This window comes from Corvus moneduloides, chromosome 23 (assembly GCF_009650955.1).
Source record: "Corvus moneduloides isolate bCorMon1 chromosome 23, bCorMon1.pri, whole genome shotgun sequence".
NCBI lineage: Eukaryota > Metazoa > Chordata > Aves > Passeriformes > Corvidae > Corvus > Corvus moneduloides.
Window position 1 is genome coordinate 3,359,134 of NC_045498.1, and position 15,653 is coordinate 3,374,786.

Below are 15,653 nucleotides of genomic sequence, written 5' to 3' on the forward strand. Positions count from 1 at the left end.
CTAGCCAAGACCACTCGGATTTTCCCTGTCTTTTGACCTACATCTCCTACATTTGTGGAAGGAGCTGATTTAGGCCAAACTCCGTCTCTACAGTGCAAAAGGCTCTGGTGATATTTTATAGCACCTACTCCCACACTCCGCATTAATTGATTTGCAGACTAACCCGGCTCCTGTGCTGGGTCGTCTTGAAATTAAAAAAAAAAAAAAAAAAAATTTCAAGGTGCTACTGAAAGTAAGAGCATCTCGCGATTTTCCATGGAAATTAACCTTTCCCATGTCTGCCAACCCGAGAGGTTCCTCCTCTCCGTCTCCCTTTCCTTCCGGGAAGGGCCGACCGGAGGCGCGGGGTTCGGCCGCAGGAGTTGCCGCCGGGTAGGGCCGTGCCGTGCCTCCCCCGTCGTTCGCATCCCGCCGTGCAGCATCCTCTCGGCTGCCGTCCCTCCCGGGCGCGACCGTTCCCGCCGGTGGTTCCTGTGGCGGCCCCGTTATTTCCGGCGGCTCCGTGCCCGTCCCGCGGCCGGAGCGGAGCGATAACGGAGCGGCAGCGGGGGCGGCCCTGCTGGGGGGAGCCGCCGCCGCCGCGTTGCATCGTGTCGCGACAGCCGCCCAGAGCGCGCAGCCGCTGCCGGGGAAGCCGCTGGGTGCCGGCCCCGGGGAGCGCCGTCCGGCGCGCTGCCGGGGCGGAGATGGACCAGTCGGTCGCCATCCAGGAGAGCCTAGCGAGGGGGGCGACCTGCCGGATCGTATCCTTTGATCGGCCCCGGTGGCGCGGAGCCGTGCGGGGTGGCGGGGCCCCTCTCCCCGCTCCCGCCCGTCCCCGCGGTGCCGCCGCGCTCCCGCCGGTCTGTCCCCGTCCCCTCCGATTTGTTCCCGATGCTCCCTCCCGTTGTCCCCGCCGCGCTCCCTCCGCTCCGTCCCCGCTCCCTCCGGTTTGTCCCTGCCCCTCCCCCCCGCTCCTTCCCGCCGATCTTCGCTCCGTCCGCTCTGTCCCCGCTCCCTGCCGCTTGTCCCACCGTTCCTTGACCCGCAGCCGCAGGCAGTGCAGGGCCTGCTGGCGTCGGGAGAGAGTGTGGAGAGCCGGCTGCTGGGCCTGGTGGAGTGCCGCGGGCAGCACGCGTGGGTGCCGGACGGGAGCGCGGGGCGGGCGGGGAGAGCATCTGAGGGAACTCTCCGGGTCTCTCACGAGCCTCGACAGCCGCCTGAGAACCCCCTCCCATCACCAGGGTGCAGTCTTGTAGGGCAGCAGTTTGAGGGCATGGTGCCTTGATGTTATGGGTGGTCAGTGAGAAGCCCCAGGCCCATGAGCTGCTCTGCTCTGCCAGTAATGTGAACACATTATTTAAGCGATGGGGTGAGCAGGTGGGTGGGCACGTGGTTGAGGAGTTACTTTGGGATTTGCATGAGGCTGTGCTAGCAGGTGCTGCTGGGTGGGATGGGGTCTGTGCTTGTCTGTCTACAGACATGCCAGAATTGAGGAGGCTTTACCTCCAAGTCTGCTCTGTGCTTGCAGGATCTATGTGTACACTCACCGGCGGATGGCCATCACAGCTGAGGATGTCTCACTGGAGAGAGTGATCCCCATCAGCGATGGGTTTGCAGTGGAAGAAGGTACTGACACACTGTGGTGGCTCAGCGGCCAGTTCCAAAGAATGGGATGAAGGGGTTTGGAGTCCATATTTTGCTGTTCTACTTCCTGAAAATTGCAATCTATTCTGCCTTCACATTTTTTCTTCAGTTTGTAATCCTTGGTGAAACTTGTGCATCACACGGTATCTCTGGCAGGGCCCTGTGAGGACCAGAGTACCTATGTCCCATCAGGCCCCAGCCACAGCCCCTGCCCAGCAGGTTTGTTCTGCCTGCCTCTGTTCCTGCAAGGAACGTTTGGAGTTTGGAGAAGTTGCTGAGCTCACTAACCTCAAAGTATCAGCATAGTCTGCAAATCTGTTGCTTAGCTTTCAACTGAACTTTGTCTTACTTTTGCAGTTGTACTTGACAGTGACCTTCATGTCATTGGTGAGTTCTGGGGTTGCTTTAGTGCCTGCATTACAGGTGCTCTGGGCCCTGTGCCAGCTGCACACAGTGGGGCAGGAGTGGAGGGCTCTTGATCTGGGGGAGTTGACTGGGGAGGGGTTGTGCCCTGTGGCTCCTGGGGCAGTTGCCATGCTGTTGGCCATTGTTAGTTGGTGCTAATGAGCATCGTCACCCCCGTTCAACCAAGGGAACTAATTTTTCATATGCCTTTCAACTGCTGCTGGAAGATTAATTATTGTCACTGAACAAGCAGAATAAAAATTTTTATAAATTATTATTTTTATATTTTAAGTGGCATTCTCATGTAAAATTTTGGAAAGGAACATGGTAAGAACGCATGGCAAAATGTTGCCAAAGGCTGAGTGCATGCACACACCCACCGTTGTAGAATGAAGAAACGCTGAGTTTGCGAAGGCTTGTCACGACCCACAGGAGCTCTTTCTCCCGATGTCCTCAGGCTCTGACGTGACTGTCCAGATCAGCTCAGCAGACGATCGACTGAGAGTGCAGCTGCCCTTCGGCTCCCACACACGCACGTTCCTGCAGGAGGTCAGCAGGTGCAGCCCAGGTACGAGCTCCATGCGTGCGGATGTGACTGTGCACGTACGGGTCTGGCCGGGCAGGTGTTGCGACTGCTCGTCTCTCCTGCGTGTGGAAGAGCAGCGTTGACCTCTCTCTGCTGAAACTCGCCCAGCACTGTCGTGGGTCGCGATTCCCCGTCGTCAGGCAGCTCAGCAGCGATGGTCGGTGTTTTGGGGGGCAGAGGCGGATGCTCTGTGCCGCAGGCAGCGGCTGCTCTGCGGGCCCGAGGCCGAACGGGCGCGGGGCTGCGGCGTTGCGGCTCCCGGGGGCGGGCCGGGGCGGGCCGGGGCGGGCCCTGGGGCCGGGCTGGGGCCGGGGCGGCCGTGGCGCCGAGCTGCGGCGATGTCCGCGGGCGGGCGGGCCCGCCGAGGTGAGCGCGGGGACCCGCCGGGGCGGGTGGGGGGACCGTGCTGCCCGGCCGGCGTGTGTCCCGGGAAGTGAGGCCGGGGCTGGGGCGGGGCTGACCGCCCGCCCGGCGCTCCCGGAGCTCCGCGGCGCGGCGGCGGGCGGGAGGGAGGCGGAGGGGCAGCTCCGTCGCGGCTCCGGCTGCTCCGGCGGCGCTTCGGGGCCGCTCCGTCGCGGGCAGCGGGCGCGGAGCTGCTGCCGGGCGCTGGCTGCCGGGACTCCGGCGGCTTTGCCGCCCGGTGCTCACCCCGTGCGCCCGGGTCGCCTCTGCCGGGCAGGCCGCGCTCTCCCGCCGCCTCCTCCGTGGGTGGGCGCGGGCTGCACCGGCCCCGCCGCTCACGGTGCTTGGTGGCGTTTCCCGCTTTGAAGAGCGCGCGTGTGAGAAGATTCAGAGCTACAGCAGTTCCTGGAAGTCAGTGTGGGATTCAAAACCTGAATGTTGGCATTTTGCTGTACCCTGCTGCGTTTAGGCTGGGCTGCTCTCATTGCATGAAGGCTAATTTAATTCTCCCCTTTGGACGCTAAGCATGAATCCTGTTTTATCCAGGAGATATGATACATTTTCCTGCTGTAGAACAATACTATAATGTCACTGCACATTTTTAACATTAATGCCTTTATTACTGCTTGAATATCATTTAACTACAAATCCTGTGCAATTGAGACCTCCTGTAATCTCTGCATGTTCCTCTGTATTTCTGTGCTCAGTTCAATTATTGAACAAGGTCATTATTCCACTTCAGAGTGTTACCATATAGATTCCTCTGACTACAGAAATCTGTGGCTAGATATAAATTTATCTAAAGAAAACAGCCCTCTTCCAAAGCTAATCTCTTTCTTAGGAGGTTGCTACCTAAAGCTGATTTCCGCCCACGAGGCTAAAATGCATGATGTGATGTATAACTCCGATCTTTGGATCATGTAGCAGTTGTGTCAGCAGCAGGCTCACACGTCTTTCCATTCTGCAATAATGCCTTCTGCATACTGGCGAGTGGCATGGACCCATGTGGGTAATAAAGCCTGGGAATCTGCTCTTGGCACAAAAGTAACCAGTGTCCACTGAGGTGAAGATTCAGGTTGGTTCCTGTCACTCACTCTCAAGGGGATGTTGCATGGCTGTTATCGGGAGAGCTTGCAGAGGTCCAAGGAGTAGTAATTGAGTAATGCCCATGGAGAAACTGCTGTGTCCCAGGTCCCCAGGCCCATACTTCCCAGTGCATCTCTGTGTGCTCCTGGTCAATTCTACTTGACTTGAGCTGTGTGATCTGCAGTGAGGTTTCAGTCACATGCTCTTCTGCATCCAGGCACTGATAAATCCTCTTACACAGTCTATTCTCAGAGGGCTCTTGGGCAGAAGAGGTTTTCCAGGCTGAGAATTTGGCCACTTCTTGCCAGCTGGTTTGTATCCCAAGGGCCGGGTGAACTACTGCAAGTTCTATTTCTGTTTTGCGCTCTTGTTCTGCAGAATGTTCTGTGACAGCAATAACATCTTAATTTTTTCTGGGCTGTGTTCACTGAAGAAGAAGCTCAGCTGAATGCCTAGAAACCAACAATCTTAACAATTTCTACCTCATCATTAGATTTGTGTGGTAAGGAGCATGATTTTAAGATTGCTGGTTTTGCATCTTAAACACAGAGACCTTCCCTGGAATCCTTTTTTTTAACTGTTATTTTGCAACTTGTAGGAGCAGAATATTGTAACTGAAACAAAATGCTGAAAGACTGGTCAAATTTTGCTAAGGTAGTGTGATGTGTTTAGTGTCACTCCTGTGGTTAGTTCGATTTGTGTGGTAGCAGCCCTGTTATTCTTTTAGGAGTGTGCAGTTTGCATTGAGGCAGGTGTTTCTGCTGAGGTTCAGTGGGTCCGTGGTGTGACTCTGTACGGCCCTTGAGGTGTCTTGAGGGGGGAGACACCTGTGCCTTGCTGGGTATTTACATATAGGTAGAAACCCTTTAAATGCTACTGTGTGGTGTGTTTGTTTCCCCTTTTTTCCCCCTTTCTTTGTACTTCCTGTCTTGCTTCAGAAAGGAAAAATCTGCTATTAACATACATTTTTCAGATTCCTGGGATAAAGCCCTGGATTTTGTGCTGCTAAGTCCTGCTTCAGCTTAGCTGTAAAGGAGAGCCAGCAGCAAGTGCTCCCACAGCAGACAGTGGTTCTGCTGCTCTCTGTGGCTCCTGTCATTTCTTCCTCTGCAGGGGAAGCTGCATCATCACAAAACAGTTGGGTCAGAGTAAGCTAAATCTGTCAGATAGCTGAAAGAGAGACTGTGGGGTACTTTGTTTTTCCACACAAATCTAAATTATTTTCTGCCCACAGATTTTTGCCAGTGTTTACATAAGCATGTTGATAAATTGAAGAACACTTTGTGGTTAAAGTGAAACTTTTTGGTTTTTTTTTTTTCCAGAAGCGGTTGGCTCTGAAGGTGTCAAACAAAATGGAAGAAAAGCTGCAGTCAGTCAGAGCTGCAGCCACGACAGCAGTGATAGAAGCGCTCCCAGGTACAGCGTCTCTGTCATGTTCAGTTTTGGTGCTGCAGCTGAAGTGAGCTGTGCACATCAGCAACTCCTTGTGGAAGGTCAAGTGAGGAGTAAAAGTGGTGGCCACATTTCTGTGCTGGTTTAGTTGTGCCTCCCTCCTCACAGGGTCTCAGTATAGTGACAGTAAACACAGAGACCACCAGCCTTCTGGATCCTGGGTGATTGTGTAAGGATGGAATGAACTGGGTTTGGTAAATGGTTGGTGCTTTGATGTCTAGAGAAAGAATCAGAATGTACAGAGAGCTCTTTGAGCTTCTTGGTGATATGGGTTTTTCTGGTGATGTGGGTTTCCTGGACACTGAGGGGAAGGGAAGGGAGTGTCTCTGGTGCCAGTGGGTGAGCTCTGCACTCACCCGCTGCAGCAATCCTGTGGCCATGTTAGCAGTTCCATCTGCTGGTAGCCGTGGTGGGTCAGTGCACAGAGGTGAGGGGGTCAGAGCAGAAGCTGGCAACTTTTTGAGATGAGAATCTGCAGGTTCTAGTTAAGAGAGAAAAAAGTTCAGCATAAGCATGCTGTCAAAACATTAGTGGAAATTTCATTCCACTCCCTCAGACACAATACTGTCAGTCCCCTGTTTGGGCATATTTTGGCTGTTTAGTGGGACGGGGCCTGCTAGCACTGTTTATTTTGAATTCAGAGAGCTTTGGCTTACAGCCACTGTGTCTCATAGATACACTCTTAAAATGTTACAGTTTCATTTTCCAGTTCCCAGGACTTTGTGGACCCTGATGCATATAATTCAGAGTCTGTCCATGTGCTGTCCTTGGCACTGGTATGCAGGTTGCTGACCTTAAATTTATACCATCCAATTGCTGGTGGGAATTCCCAAGCTGTGGCATTATTCCTTTGCAAAAGGAGTTTGCAGAGCCAGGAGACACAAAGTAAAACCACCTCTACCTCCACCCACTCTGGGCAGAGCTGGAAGATATCCACCAGAAGGCTTTACAAACAAACACAGTTCTTCATTTTCTGGCTGAGGTCAGAAGGGCTGAGCAGAGGCAGAGGGAGATGAGATTTCCCTCTCCTTGCTCCAGTAAGCAGGGAAGATGTACAGGTTTTGTTTCATTTTCCAGGTGTGAGTAAGGCCTGCTCTGTGTCAACAGGCTGCAGCAAGATGGTGAAAACCATTTGTTGTTTCAGTTAGTTAAACTGGTTTTGTCTGGAGATTTCAACCCTGCTAAGAAATGCTCTTTTCAGTCTTCTTGGCTTATCCCAAATGTTATCTGTCTTTAGTGAACAGACAGAAAAATTTGAATTAAGGCCTCAGTGGCAGAAATGTGCTAGTTAGGGTGTGGGGATAGCCTGGGCTTCATCTGCAGTTTTGCTTTCATTTGCAGGCAAAACAAACTCAAGCCTGAAGTGAGAACTGAACAGGTTCGGGCCTCCCGTGTCATGGCTTCGAACAAGGCCTCAATCTTATCAGAACCAAAGTTTGGACTAAGAGATACTATCATTAAATCTCAGCTTGTACAAATGGAGGACTCCTACACACACATCCGGAACTACAGGTAATGATCGTTCTTGAGAAGAACTTACTTTTGTGGGTTGTAACTTAGCATAGACTGTCAGAATAACTCATCTAGTCCATCCTGTGTCCCCACAAACAGGAATTTCTGTAGAAAAGTATGATCCATACTTTCCAGAATAGTTTTCCTTCCACGTTTAGGCATGAGCAGAGCAGAATTTCATTCATGTCTCTATCAAGACTTGCCTCATGGTTCTTGTGGAGGAAATGGCCTTTTGGAAATCACTTTTTTCTGTGCTTATTTGTGTCTGGAAATGCATCAGCTCTGCACACTCCAGCCTTCTCCCTCTCCATTTTTGTCCACTGCTTATCCATGTAGTTGTTCCAATAAGCTCGTAAGAAAGAGCTTGAGTGAAATATATAATTAGGACCAAAACTTTACTGTGTTTGAAATTGTTTTATGCATTTCATTCTGTGAATTTATAATTTCAAACTGCTACTGCACAGATACCGTCTTATTTTTGTTATTTCTTTAATACTTTGTGTATAACAATGTGTCCTTCTGTAAAAATGTGTCTGTAAAGGTGCAGCTGTAGCTAAATCATTTTAGGGACTTAAACTTTGTCACGTTTCTTAATTTTCCCTGGCAACAGGTTAGTTATATGGAACATTATTTACCTGGTTAATAGCAGTGCTATTTCCTGGGCTCTGCAGTTTGCAGCTCTGGGATTCTGTCACTGTCTTTGCAGGGTTTTTGTCGGGACATACAATGTGAATGGTCAGTCGCCCATGGAGAGCCTCCAGCCTTGGCTGAGGTGTGATGCTGACCCTCCTGACATTTACTGCGTGGGGTGAGTGTCTATCCCTGGCCCATCCTCACAAATCTGGACTGTGCTGGTGGATCTGTCCCACAGAGGAGTTCAGCCAGGACACCACAGGAATGTTGACACTGCTGTAGTGCATTGCACGGCTCCGGGGTGGGTGTGTCCACAGCTGGTAAGGGCTGGTGGTCTGGTAGCGTTTGGCCTCTCAGAGTTACAAAATCCTTAATGCCATTTGATGTAATAATGACAGTAGTTTAGCTTTACATTTAACATACATCTACAATCAATATAACTGAATTTGAGTTTTCAGGTATAAATTTAGTGAGTATAAGCTGATTTAGTTCTTCAGGGGTTGGACAGTTACAAACAAATGCATGCATCCATGGGTTCCTTTCTCTAACACAGTTTCCAGGAGCTTGATCTGACTAAAGAAGCCTTCTTTTTCAATGACACACCGAAGGAAGAAGAATGGTTTAAAGCTGTAACTGATAGTCTTCACCCAGATGCCAAATATGCAAAGGTAAATGTGGCTTTTGGGGAGGTTTGAGTGTGGAGTAATTTTCCACTTGGGCCTCTTTTCCCTCTACTTTCTCTTGTTGTCAGTGACTGTGTCTTCCAGAGGCTCTGCATGTTCTATAGGTAGTGTTTCTGTGCAGGGTGCTGAGGCAGGGGCAGGATGGGAAACAGAGCCAGGCTTCCCCACTCAAAGGGAGCTTCTGCTGTCTTGGGGAAGGAGAATAGGAAATTTTGTACCTTCTTCCATGCCTGCCTACGATGCATGGGGGAATGAATTGTGAAGGTATTTTGTTAGGAATACTGCTTATGTTTTAGCTCCTGCTCTACAGGTCTGCTTCATCTCTTGTCTCTGCTGTTGAAGGGAAGCTCCTTCCATGGGCTTATGCATGTGCTGTGGCTCTTGCTTTGGGCTTCAACTTCCTTTACTGATGTTGCTCCCAGGTCCTTCCTGGGCTGTGCTGCTGAGGGCCTGTGCACTGTGAGCCCTGCTGGTGCACTGGATGATCTTGAAACTTTCTTTTTGGTGACCCATGTTATGGATGGGGGGCAATGTGCCTTCTCTCAGCAAAACTTCTTCCATTACAGCATTGAATGGACCAGGGTCTGTTTTTCAGGTGAAACTTGTGCGTCTGGTGGGGATCATGCTCCTGTTGTATGTGAAGGCAGACCTTGCTTTGAACATCTCTGAGGTAGAAGCTGAGACTGTGGGAACTGGAATCATGGGGAGGATGGTAAGAATGGTAACTGCATGAGAAGGGGTGAGATTTGGAAGAGCCCCTCTCCTTGGATGCAACGGTTATTCCTCCAGCTAAGGCTGTGGCTGCCTCTAGAAGCAGATAGTCCTATCCCCATGCCAGCTCAGGGCACTGCAAGAGGGACTGCCAGGTGCTTGCTAATGTTCAATGCAGTAATCACTAATTAGGATTTTCAGCCTATTCCTTCCTCTGGAATAAACAGTCTGTCTCAAAGTCTTCTGGCTTGTCCAGTGCTCGTAACTCATCTGCAGTGTAGAAGCTTCTGACCAATGTCTTTGTCTTTATCTTTCAGGGTAACAAAGGTGGTGTTGCCATCAGGTTTAAATTCCATAACACCAGCATGTGCATTGTGAATTCTCACCTCGCAGCTCACACAGAGGAATACGAGCGGAGGAACCAGGACTTCAAAGACATCTGCTCTCGGATGCAGTTCTGCCAGTCGGATCCAAATTTGCCCCCTCTCACTATTGGCAAACACGAGTATGCTTCCCATCTGGCTGTGGGAATTATGGCATGTGCAAGGGAGCACCTTGTGAATGTGCCAGGGACGAGGAGGGGGGCTCAGTGGCATAACATCAGCTGGAAGAGCTGGAAATGCTTTACCTGGTTTGGACAGGGCTCACCCACATAGTTCTGACAGGTTGCTTGTCGCCTTATGCTCTCCCAAGCCTTGTTTTATTCTCAAGCCTGGAGTGGGAATGGGGCAGGAATAAGCACTGACTTCCCCAGCTGTGGAATTCAGTCACCATGGAATAATAACAGCGCCAGTTATTAAGAGATAGTGACAAACATGCAGAACAGTGATTAATAACATCAGAAATAGAAACGGTAGCTTCTCTTTCAAGTTTTCACTCTTGTTATTCCTGATAAGAGCAGCTATGGCTGCTCTCATCAGAGGGGTTGTGATGGGGAGAGCCCCAGAGCTGCATAGTGGAGCTGCTGCCCACGGCCAGCTGCACTCTGGGGCAGCTTCAGGCCTCTGCACATTCTGGTGTATGTTCTCTTTCAGTGTGATCCTATGGCTGGGGGACCTCAATTATCGGCTGGAGGAACTGGATGTGGCAAAAGTGAAGCAGCTTGTAGAGGAGAAAGCATTTCTAGAGCTTTGCCAGTATGACCAGGTACTGATGTCTCACCTACCTGCACATGGTGTTAAGGCTGCTTGGTACAAACCACACAACTCCTTGGCCTTTTCTGTGCTCAGTGTCTCCTTTTTACTCCATATGGAAATTGTGCTTGAGCTTCTCTAAAATTAAAGTTTTCATCTTTTCTTCTTTTGTAGCTGAAGAGGCAAATGAAGGCAAATGCAGCCTTTGAAGGCTTCACAGAGGGAGAGATCTCTTTCCAGCCAACATACAAGTATGATGCTGGCTGTGATGACTGGGACACAAGGTACAGTGATTGTCTCAGATGTGATGCTACAAATGGCTGGTCTTATCACTGAGGGAAGTAAAAACAAGGCTAAAAAAAATTGCAGGTCTAATGCTGTAAATAGGAACAGTTCTGAGATTATTTCTGGTTGTCTCCCTTCGCTCCAAAATTCATCTCCTGTTTTTGTCTATTTACGTTGTTTTTCTCCCACAACTATTTGTCAGATATTCCCAATATTTTTTTCCCAGTAATAATCCTATTAGGTTTCCTCTTAGAGGTGTACAAAGTTAATTAATCCTTTTAGCCAGTTAAATTCTCTTTTGTCTGGTTTGTTGGTTTTTTTCCCAAGCAAAATTTTTAGGATCTCATTTTTGCTGATCTCTCCTGTACCTGTTCAGGTGAGACCAGTCAGGGTTGACATGGAGTCAGCTGTGCTGTTCTTCAAAAGCCTACGAGAACCATCTTTCTTGTAATGCTCTATACACAGAGCAGCTCCTCTAGTCTTAGCAAACCAGGAACTTCAGTTGCAAGTGCAGAAATTAAATCTGTGCAGCTGTCAGTGAAAACAATAAATGCAAACTTTAAATGTAGAGCCTGAGTTTTTATTTTTCATGGCTCTTATGGTCAAAAATACCTGAGTATTGCTTTGTACGTTAATTGTATCTTGCACCTTTGAAGAAGTAGGAAGTAAAGCGTGCACTGGAGATACCTTATAGTAGAAACTCAAGCTTTTTGTATCTATGTAAAGAAATTGTTAAAAACACACTTTGATAGAGAATGAGCTCCAGGCCATGGCAGGAAACCCTGATCTCTGGGCAAGCAGTGTTCTGCCCCGTGTTGTTACTGCACTTGAACTGTGCCTGGAAACGGTGATTTTTCCCTCTGTTTTAGTGAGAAGTGTCGTGTTCCAGCGTGGTGTGATCGAATACTCTGGAAAGGGCAGAACATTGCCCAGCTGAGCTATCGCAGCCACATGGCTCTGAAGCTCAGTGACCACAAGCCAGTGAGCTCTGTGTTTGATATTGGGGTAAGTATGTCAGTGCTGGATGAAGTAACTCTGCTGACCTCATCCCGTGGGTGCTGATTTCTCTCTCCTGCTTTTATGGCATTCGCAGAAAACAATGGCTTGAAAGGTGGGCTGGATCATATATGGAGATGGGATTGTTGATCATAGTAAGCAAGGGTTGTGTAAATGATACTGCAGTTAAGATGGACGAGGCCTGAGTATCTGTTGGTGTTCTTTGGGAACACAGTAGTGTGTTGTCAAACTTCTGATTTCTTCTGAGGGGAAAAAATAAAAGGTTAATTTAGTACTGACTGAGTGACTCTTGCTGGTATGGCAAGGTCCTTTACTGTTGGATCATGAGAAGATCTTGGAGATTAGTGCTCCAAGCAGCTCTGCCCATTCCCTGTGTTGTATACTCCAGTGTGCTGCTAAAATCAAATTACTTCCCATGTTTCCAGCTGTGTTCCAGCTGTTCTGCAGAGGCACAACAAATGCTAGCTGTTGCAGTGTGTGTCCTTTTCAGGTGAAGGTTGTGAATGAGGAGCTCTATCGAAAAGCCTTTGAGGAAATAGTCCGCTCCCTGGATAAGCTGGAGAATGCCAACATTCCCTCGGTGACACTGTCCTGCAGAGAGGTAGGGCATGGTCATGTGCCAGCACTCCCTGAAGGAACTGAGAAACCCTAGACCCCAGCAGTAGAAGATGGATTCTAGGCCCTGGGGTCTGGTTCCAAAAAGTAGAATATTTTGACTTTCAGCTGCTCTCTGTTTACAAGCCCCGGGAATCTTTGTTCCTGTTTAGATGCCAGTGAATTCCATTCACAGTCCAAGGCTGAAACACAGGGTGTGTCATTCCCTGAGGTGGGAAGAGAGAAAGTAAAAAGGTGGTTTGTGACCCTTGCTCTGACTTGTGCTTTCAAACATAGAATGTAAAATCATAAGGATCTGGAGAAGGTCACAAACCAGCGTTTGCTTTGTGTGTTGGGACTATAAAGATAAGCCTAGGAGACACTTGAGGCTACAGCTATCTTGTTCTCAATTTTATTGTAGTTATTTGAGGGGAGCATTTGTTTTAAAGGGCCCACTGATGCAAAGGACTTCGGCATTCAGAGTAAGCAAGTGTGATCCTATGCAGTCCTGGAAGAGATGGGATGTGGGAGCAAGGGGTTAATCTAGTTGTCTTGCTGCTTAATAATTAAACCATAGGACAGGAATTGCTGCTCAGCAAGGTGGAATCGGCTGATGATGTTGACTGATATTTGTTTCTAGATCCATTTCAAGGATGTTAAATACATGCAGCTGCACGTAGAGAGGTTTACAATCCGCAATGGCCAAGTGCCCTGCCAGTTCGAATTTATCAGCAAACCAGATGAGGAAACCTACTGCAAGGAGTGGCTGACTGCTAATCCCAGTAAGGGCTTCTTGCTCTCAGGTGAGCTCCTCCTTGTTTGTCTCATGTTAATATTGTCCCCTTCTGGCTTAGTTTCCTCTACACTTCTGAGAGCGCTGTGCCTGTTTGCAGGCTGTTGGTTTAATACTGGTTGTAACTGAGTCTGGGTTTTTTATCATCTGGCAGATGCTGAGATCACAGTTGAGCTGGAGGTGTTTGTTAATAAATCAACAGCTACTCGCTTAAACTCTGGAGAGGAAAAACTTGAAGATATCTTAGTCTTACATCTTGTCAGAGGGAAAGATTATTTTCTCTCCGTAACAGGCAACTATTTGCCAAGTTGCTTTGGGTCTCCCATCCATACACTGTGTTACATGAGGGAACCAATCCAGGACATGTCAGCAGAATCCATTCGGAAACTTGTGAGTTAAAGACAAGATTCCCTTCCAAACACACAAGAGCATTAAAACTAGATGCTAAGGCCTGCCTATTTTTATTAAAAAGTTTCAGTTCTCAGGTATAAGCTTTGTGAAGTATTTTTGCCAAGTTGAATAAGAACTTGGCTAGCTACGTTTTGTTTGTCTCCTTCCTGCCCACACTGCCCTCCCTCAGACCCTGATGCCAGTAGACATGAGTGATGATCCTGCCCAAGATGAAAAGCCTACAGACATCCCAAAAGAGCTGTGGATGATGGTGGATCACTTGAATCGCAACGCTTCCCAGCAGGTTGGCACTGGAAACACAGAATGAGATGTTTGCATTAGGTTAAGTTTTGAAGAAGATACTGGTAATACCAATCACTGCGAGCTGAGTGTGTTTGGTCAAAGGCCATGAGAGATAAGTGATCCCGATGCCCCAGGCTGTAGTGTTTGGTGCTGGTGACTGTGTCTATGTGTCCAGGCATCAGCAGTGTCCTCCTGCACTGCTCTCACTGCAGTGCCACAGCCTTCCTAGAGCTGTTTGTGCTGAAACTTGGGTGATAACCACCAATTTGGAAAGATTTTCCAGGCAGATTATAAGGACATTGTTCTATTTACTCAAAATTCTTCTATTTTCCTTGGACTGATAAAGGCTTGTCTTTGCAGGAGGACCTGTTTCAGCAGCCAGGCCTCAGATCCGAATTTGAGCAAATCCGAGACTGTTTGGACAAGGGAATGTATGATACTTTCCGTATCCTTTTAGACTGATGTCCAGGAGGGCTCACTATGCCAGAGTGACCAAAATTCAGAGAGGTTTTTAAGTTGCTGTCTCTCTTCCTGGGGTAACTGAGCTCTGCATTTCCTCGTGGCTTCGAGCCATCGCCCCGAAAGCCTCTGTTGAGTCCTGGCAATGTCAGTGAGTTACACAAGTGTCCGACTGCCAACAGCAACAGCTTGTCTGGAGGCCAGGGGATTAACCCAAAGCTGTGAGCTGTAGACAGAGTTCTGGGACACCTAACCAAAAGTTCATTCATTTTTCAGCAGAAATAGGACCAGCCTAGATCGTGCTGTGCTCTTCCTTAACCATGTTTGGATCAGTGGGCAGCAACCACTCAGTGGCAGAGGCCCTGCTGCTCTTCCTGGAGAGCTTGCCCGAGCCTGTCATCTGCTGCAGGTTCTACAGCTCCTGTCTGGAGAGTGCCAGCAACTACGGGCTGAGCTGCCAGGTATTGCTGGCTTCCCTGAGGGACCAGCTCCAATTCCAGAGGGAGAGGAGGCAAACTGTCCTCTGCTAAACCCAGTCACTGGGTTTTGCTCTCAGTAACTTAATCATCTGTTAATAGAAAGGATCTGGAACTGGTGCTTCTGGGTTATGAAGAGCTGTTGGCACCTGCAGACAGGGGGATGTTGGGAGCAGGTGCAGCTGGAAGCCACTGCTGTGTCTGCAATATAAATGTTGGCGTTTTCCCTCCTCAGATTATCTCTGACCTACCAGTGTGCCATAAAAATGTATTTGAATATCTGATGGCATTTCTACGAGAACTACTGAAGAATTCAGGGAAAAACCATTTGGATGTGAATATTCTTGGTAAGGCAAGCAAAATAACCCTCTATTCAGGGGGCTGCACAGTTAGGGCAATAAAACACTTAATACCCGAGTGCAGTCATGGCTTGTACTGCTTTGAACCTTTTATTTTAAGTGAATAGTACATAGAAAAGCAGGAGCCTGGGAAAGTGACCCAGAGCTATGGGGATCATCAGCATTATTCTACCTCATTCCAAAGCCAGGCACCCTTTCCTGGGATTGGGGTTGGTGGAATGCCCCGTGATATCCTGCTGCTACCACTGGGCTCTCACTGTGTGTCTGTGTGGCTTTTCCCTGCAGCCAGTGTATTTGGTGGCTTGTTACTCCGACCTCCTCCTGGACATCCCACGCCTGACATAGCTGAGAAGAGGAAAGCTCAGCAATTTATCCATCAGTTCCTTGTGAGAGATGATTTACCATGAATATCAGATGCATTTAATCTGACTTTTAGACATTGAATTACTGTAAAAATATTTTTTGTACATTATACTGGCACTTTTTTTGATATCACAATATTTTATACAATCTATTGCTTTTGAAGGCAGAGATCAGGCATTTTGACACCTGATTACGCTGTAAAGTATATAAAGTTTCTCAATAAGCTGTATGTAGACAAGTAAAAAATATGACAGCTGATATTTACACTATATTTTATTTAACTTGCTAAAAAACCTGAGAATGTTTAAGTTCCTGCTCTTTAAATAAAAACATCTGGAGCCTTTTCCCGGCCTCTGCCCGGTGGCGGCCGTCAGTCGCGTGCGGC

At 48.7% G+C, this 15,653-nt stretch overlaps 1 protein-coding gene across 4 annotated transcripts; it reads left to right on the top strand.

The window, feature by feature from the left end:
• The first annotated feature begins 327 nt into the window (after positions 1-327).
• On the top strand, positions 328-15,612 carry INPP5B (inositol polyphosphate-5-phosphatase B). 4 transcript variants are annotated; one of them, XM_032132052.1, is made up of 22 exons: positions 328-743; positions 1,037-1,116; positions 1,511-1,608; positions 1,984-2,013; positions 2,489-2,599; positions 5,428-5,521; positions 6,899-7,069; positions 7,776-7,877; positions 8,256-8,370; positions 8,981-9,097; positions 9,414-9,601; positions 10,131-10,242; positions 10,404-10,513; positions 11,384-11,519; positions 12,022-12,132; positions 12,766-12,928; positions 13,073-13,308; positions 13,499-13,612; positions 13,972-14,056; positions 14,404-14,531; positions 14,782-14,893; positions 15,191-15,312. In XM_032132052.1, the coding sequence occupies exons 1-22, from the start codon at positions 687-689 to the stop codon at positions 15,310-15,312; spliced, it is 2,592 nt and encodes an 863-aa protein (XP_031987943.1). In that variant the 5' UTR covers positions 328-686. The 4 variants fall into 4 exon arrangements, with proteins under 4 accessions (XP_031987943.1, XP_031987944.1, XP_031987945.1 ...); XM_032132053.1 differs by lacking the exon at positions 1,984-2,013 and having other exon boundaries at positions 15,191-15,612; XM_032132055.1 differs by lacking the exons at positions 328-743; positions 1,037-1,116; positions 1,511-1,608; positions 1,984-2,013; positions 2,489-2,599 and adding exons at positions 4,507-4,607; positions 4,704-4,759 and having other exon boundaries at positions 15,191-15,612.
• The last annotated feature ends 41 nt before the right edge of the window (positions 15,613-15,653 follow it).

Excerpts from the sequence above, each read along its gene's own strand:
- INPP5B (XM_032132052.1), top strand. The coding sequence starts at position 687 with ATGGACCAGTCGGTCGCCATCCAGGAGAGCCTAGCGAGGGGGGCGACC. Across the intron at positions 13,613-13,971 it reads ATCGCAACGCTTCCCAGCAG|GAGGACCTGTTTCAGCAGCC; the intron begins GTTGGCACTGGA and ends TTGTCTTTGCAG. Across the intron at positions 14,532-14,781 it reads ACTACGGGCTGAGCTGCCAG|ATTATCTCTGACCTACCAGT; the intron begins GTATTGCTGGCT and ends TTCCCTCCTCAG.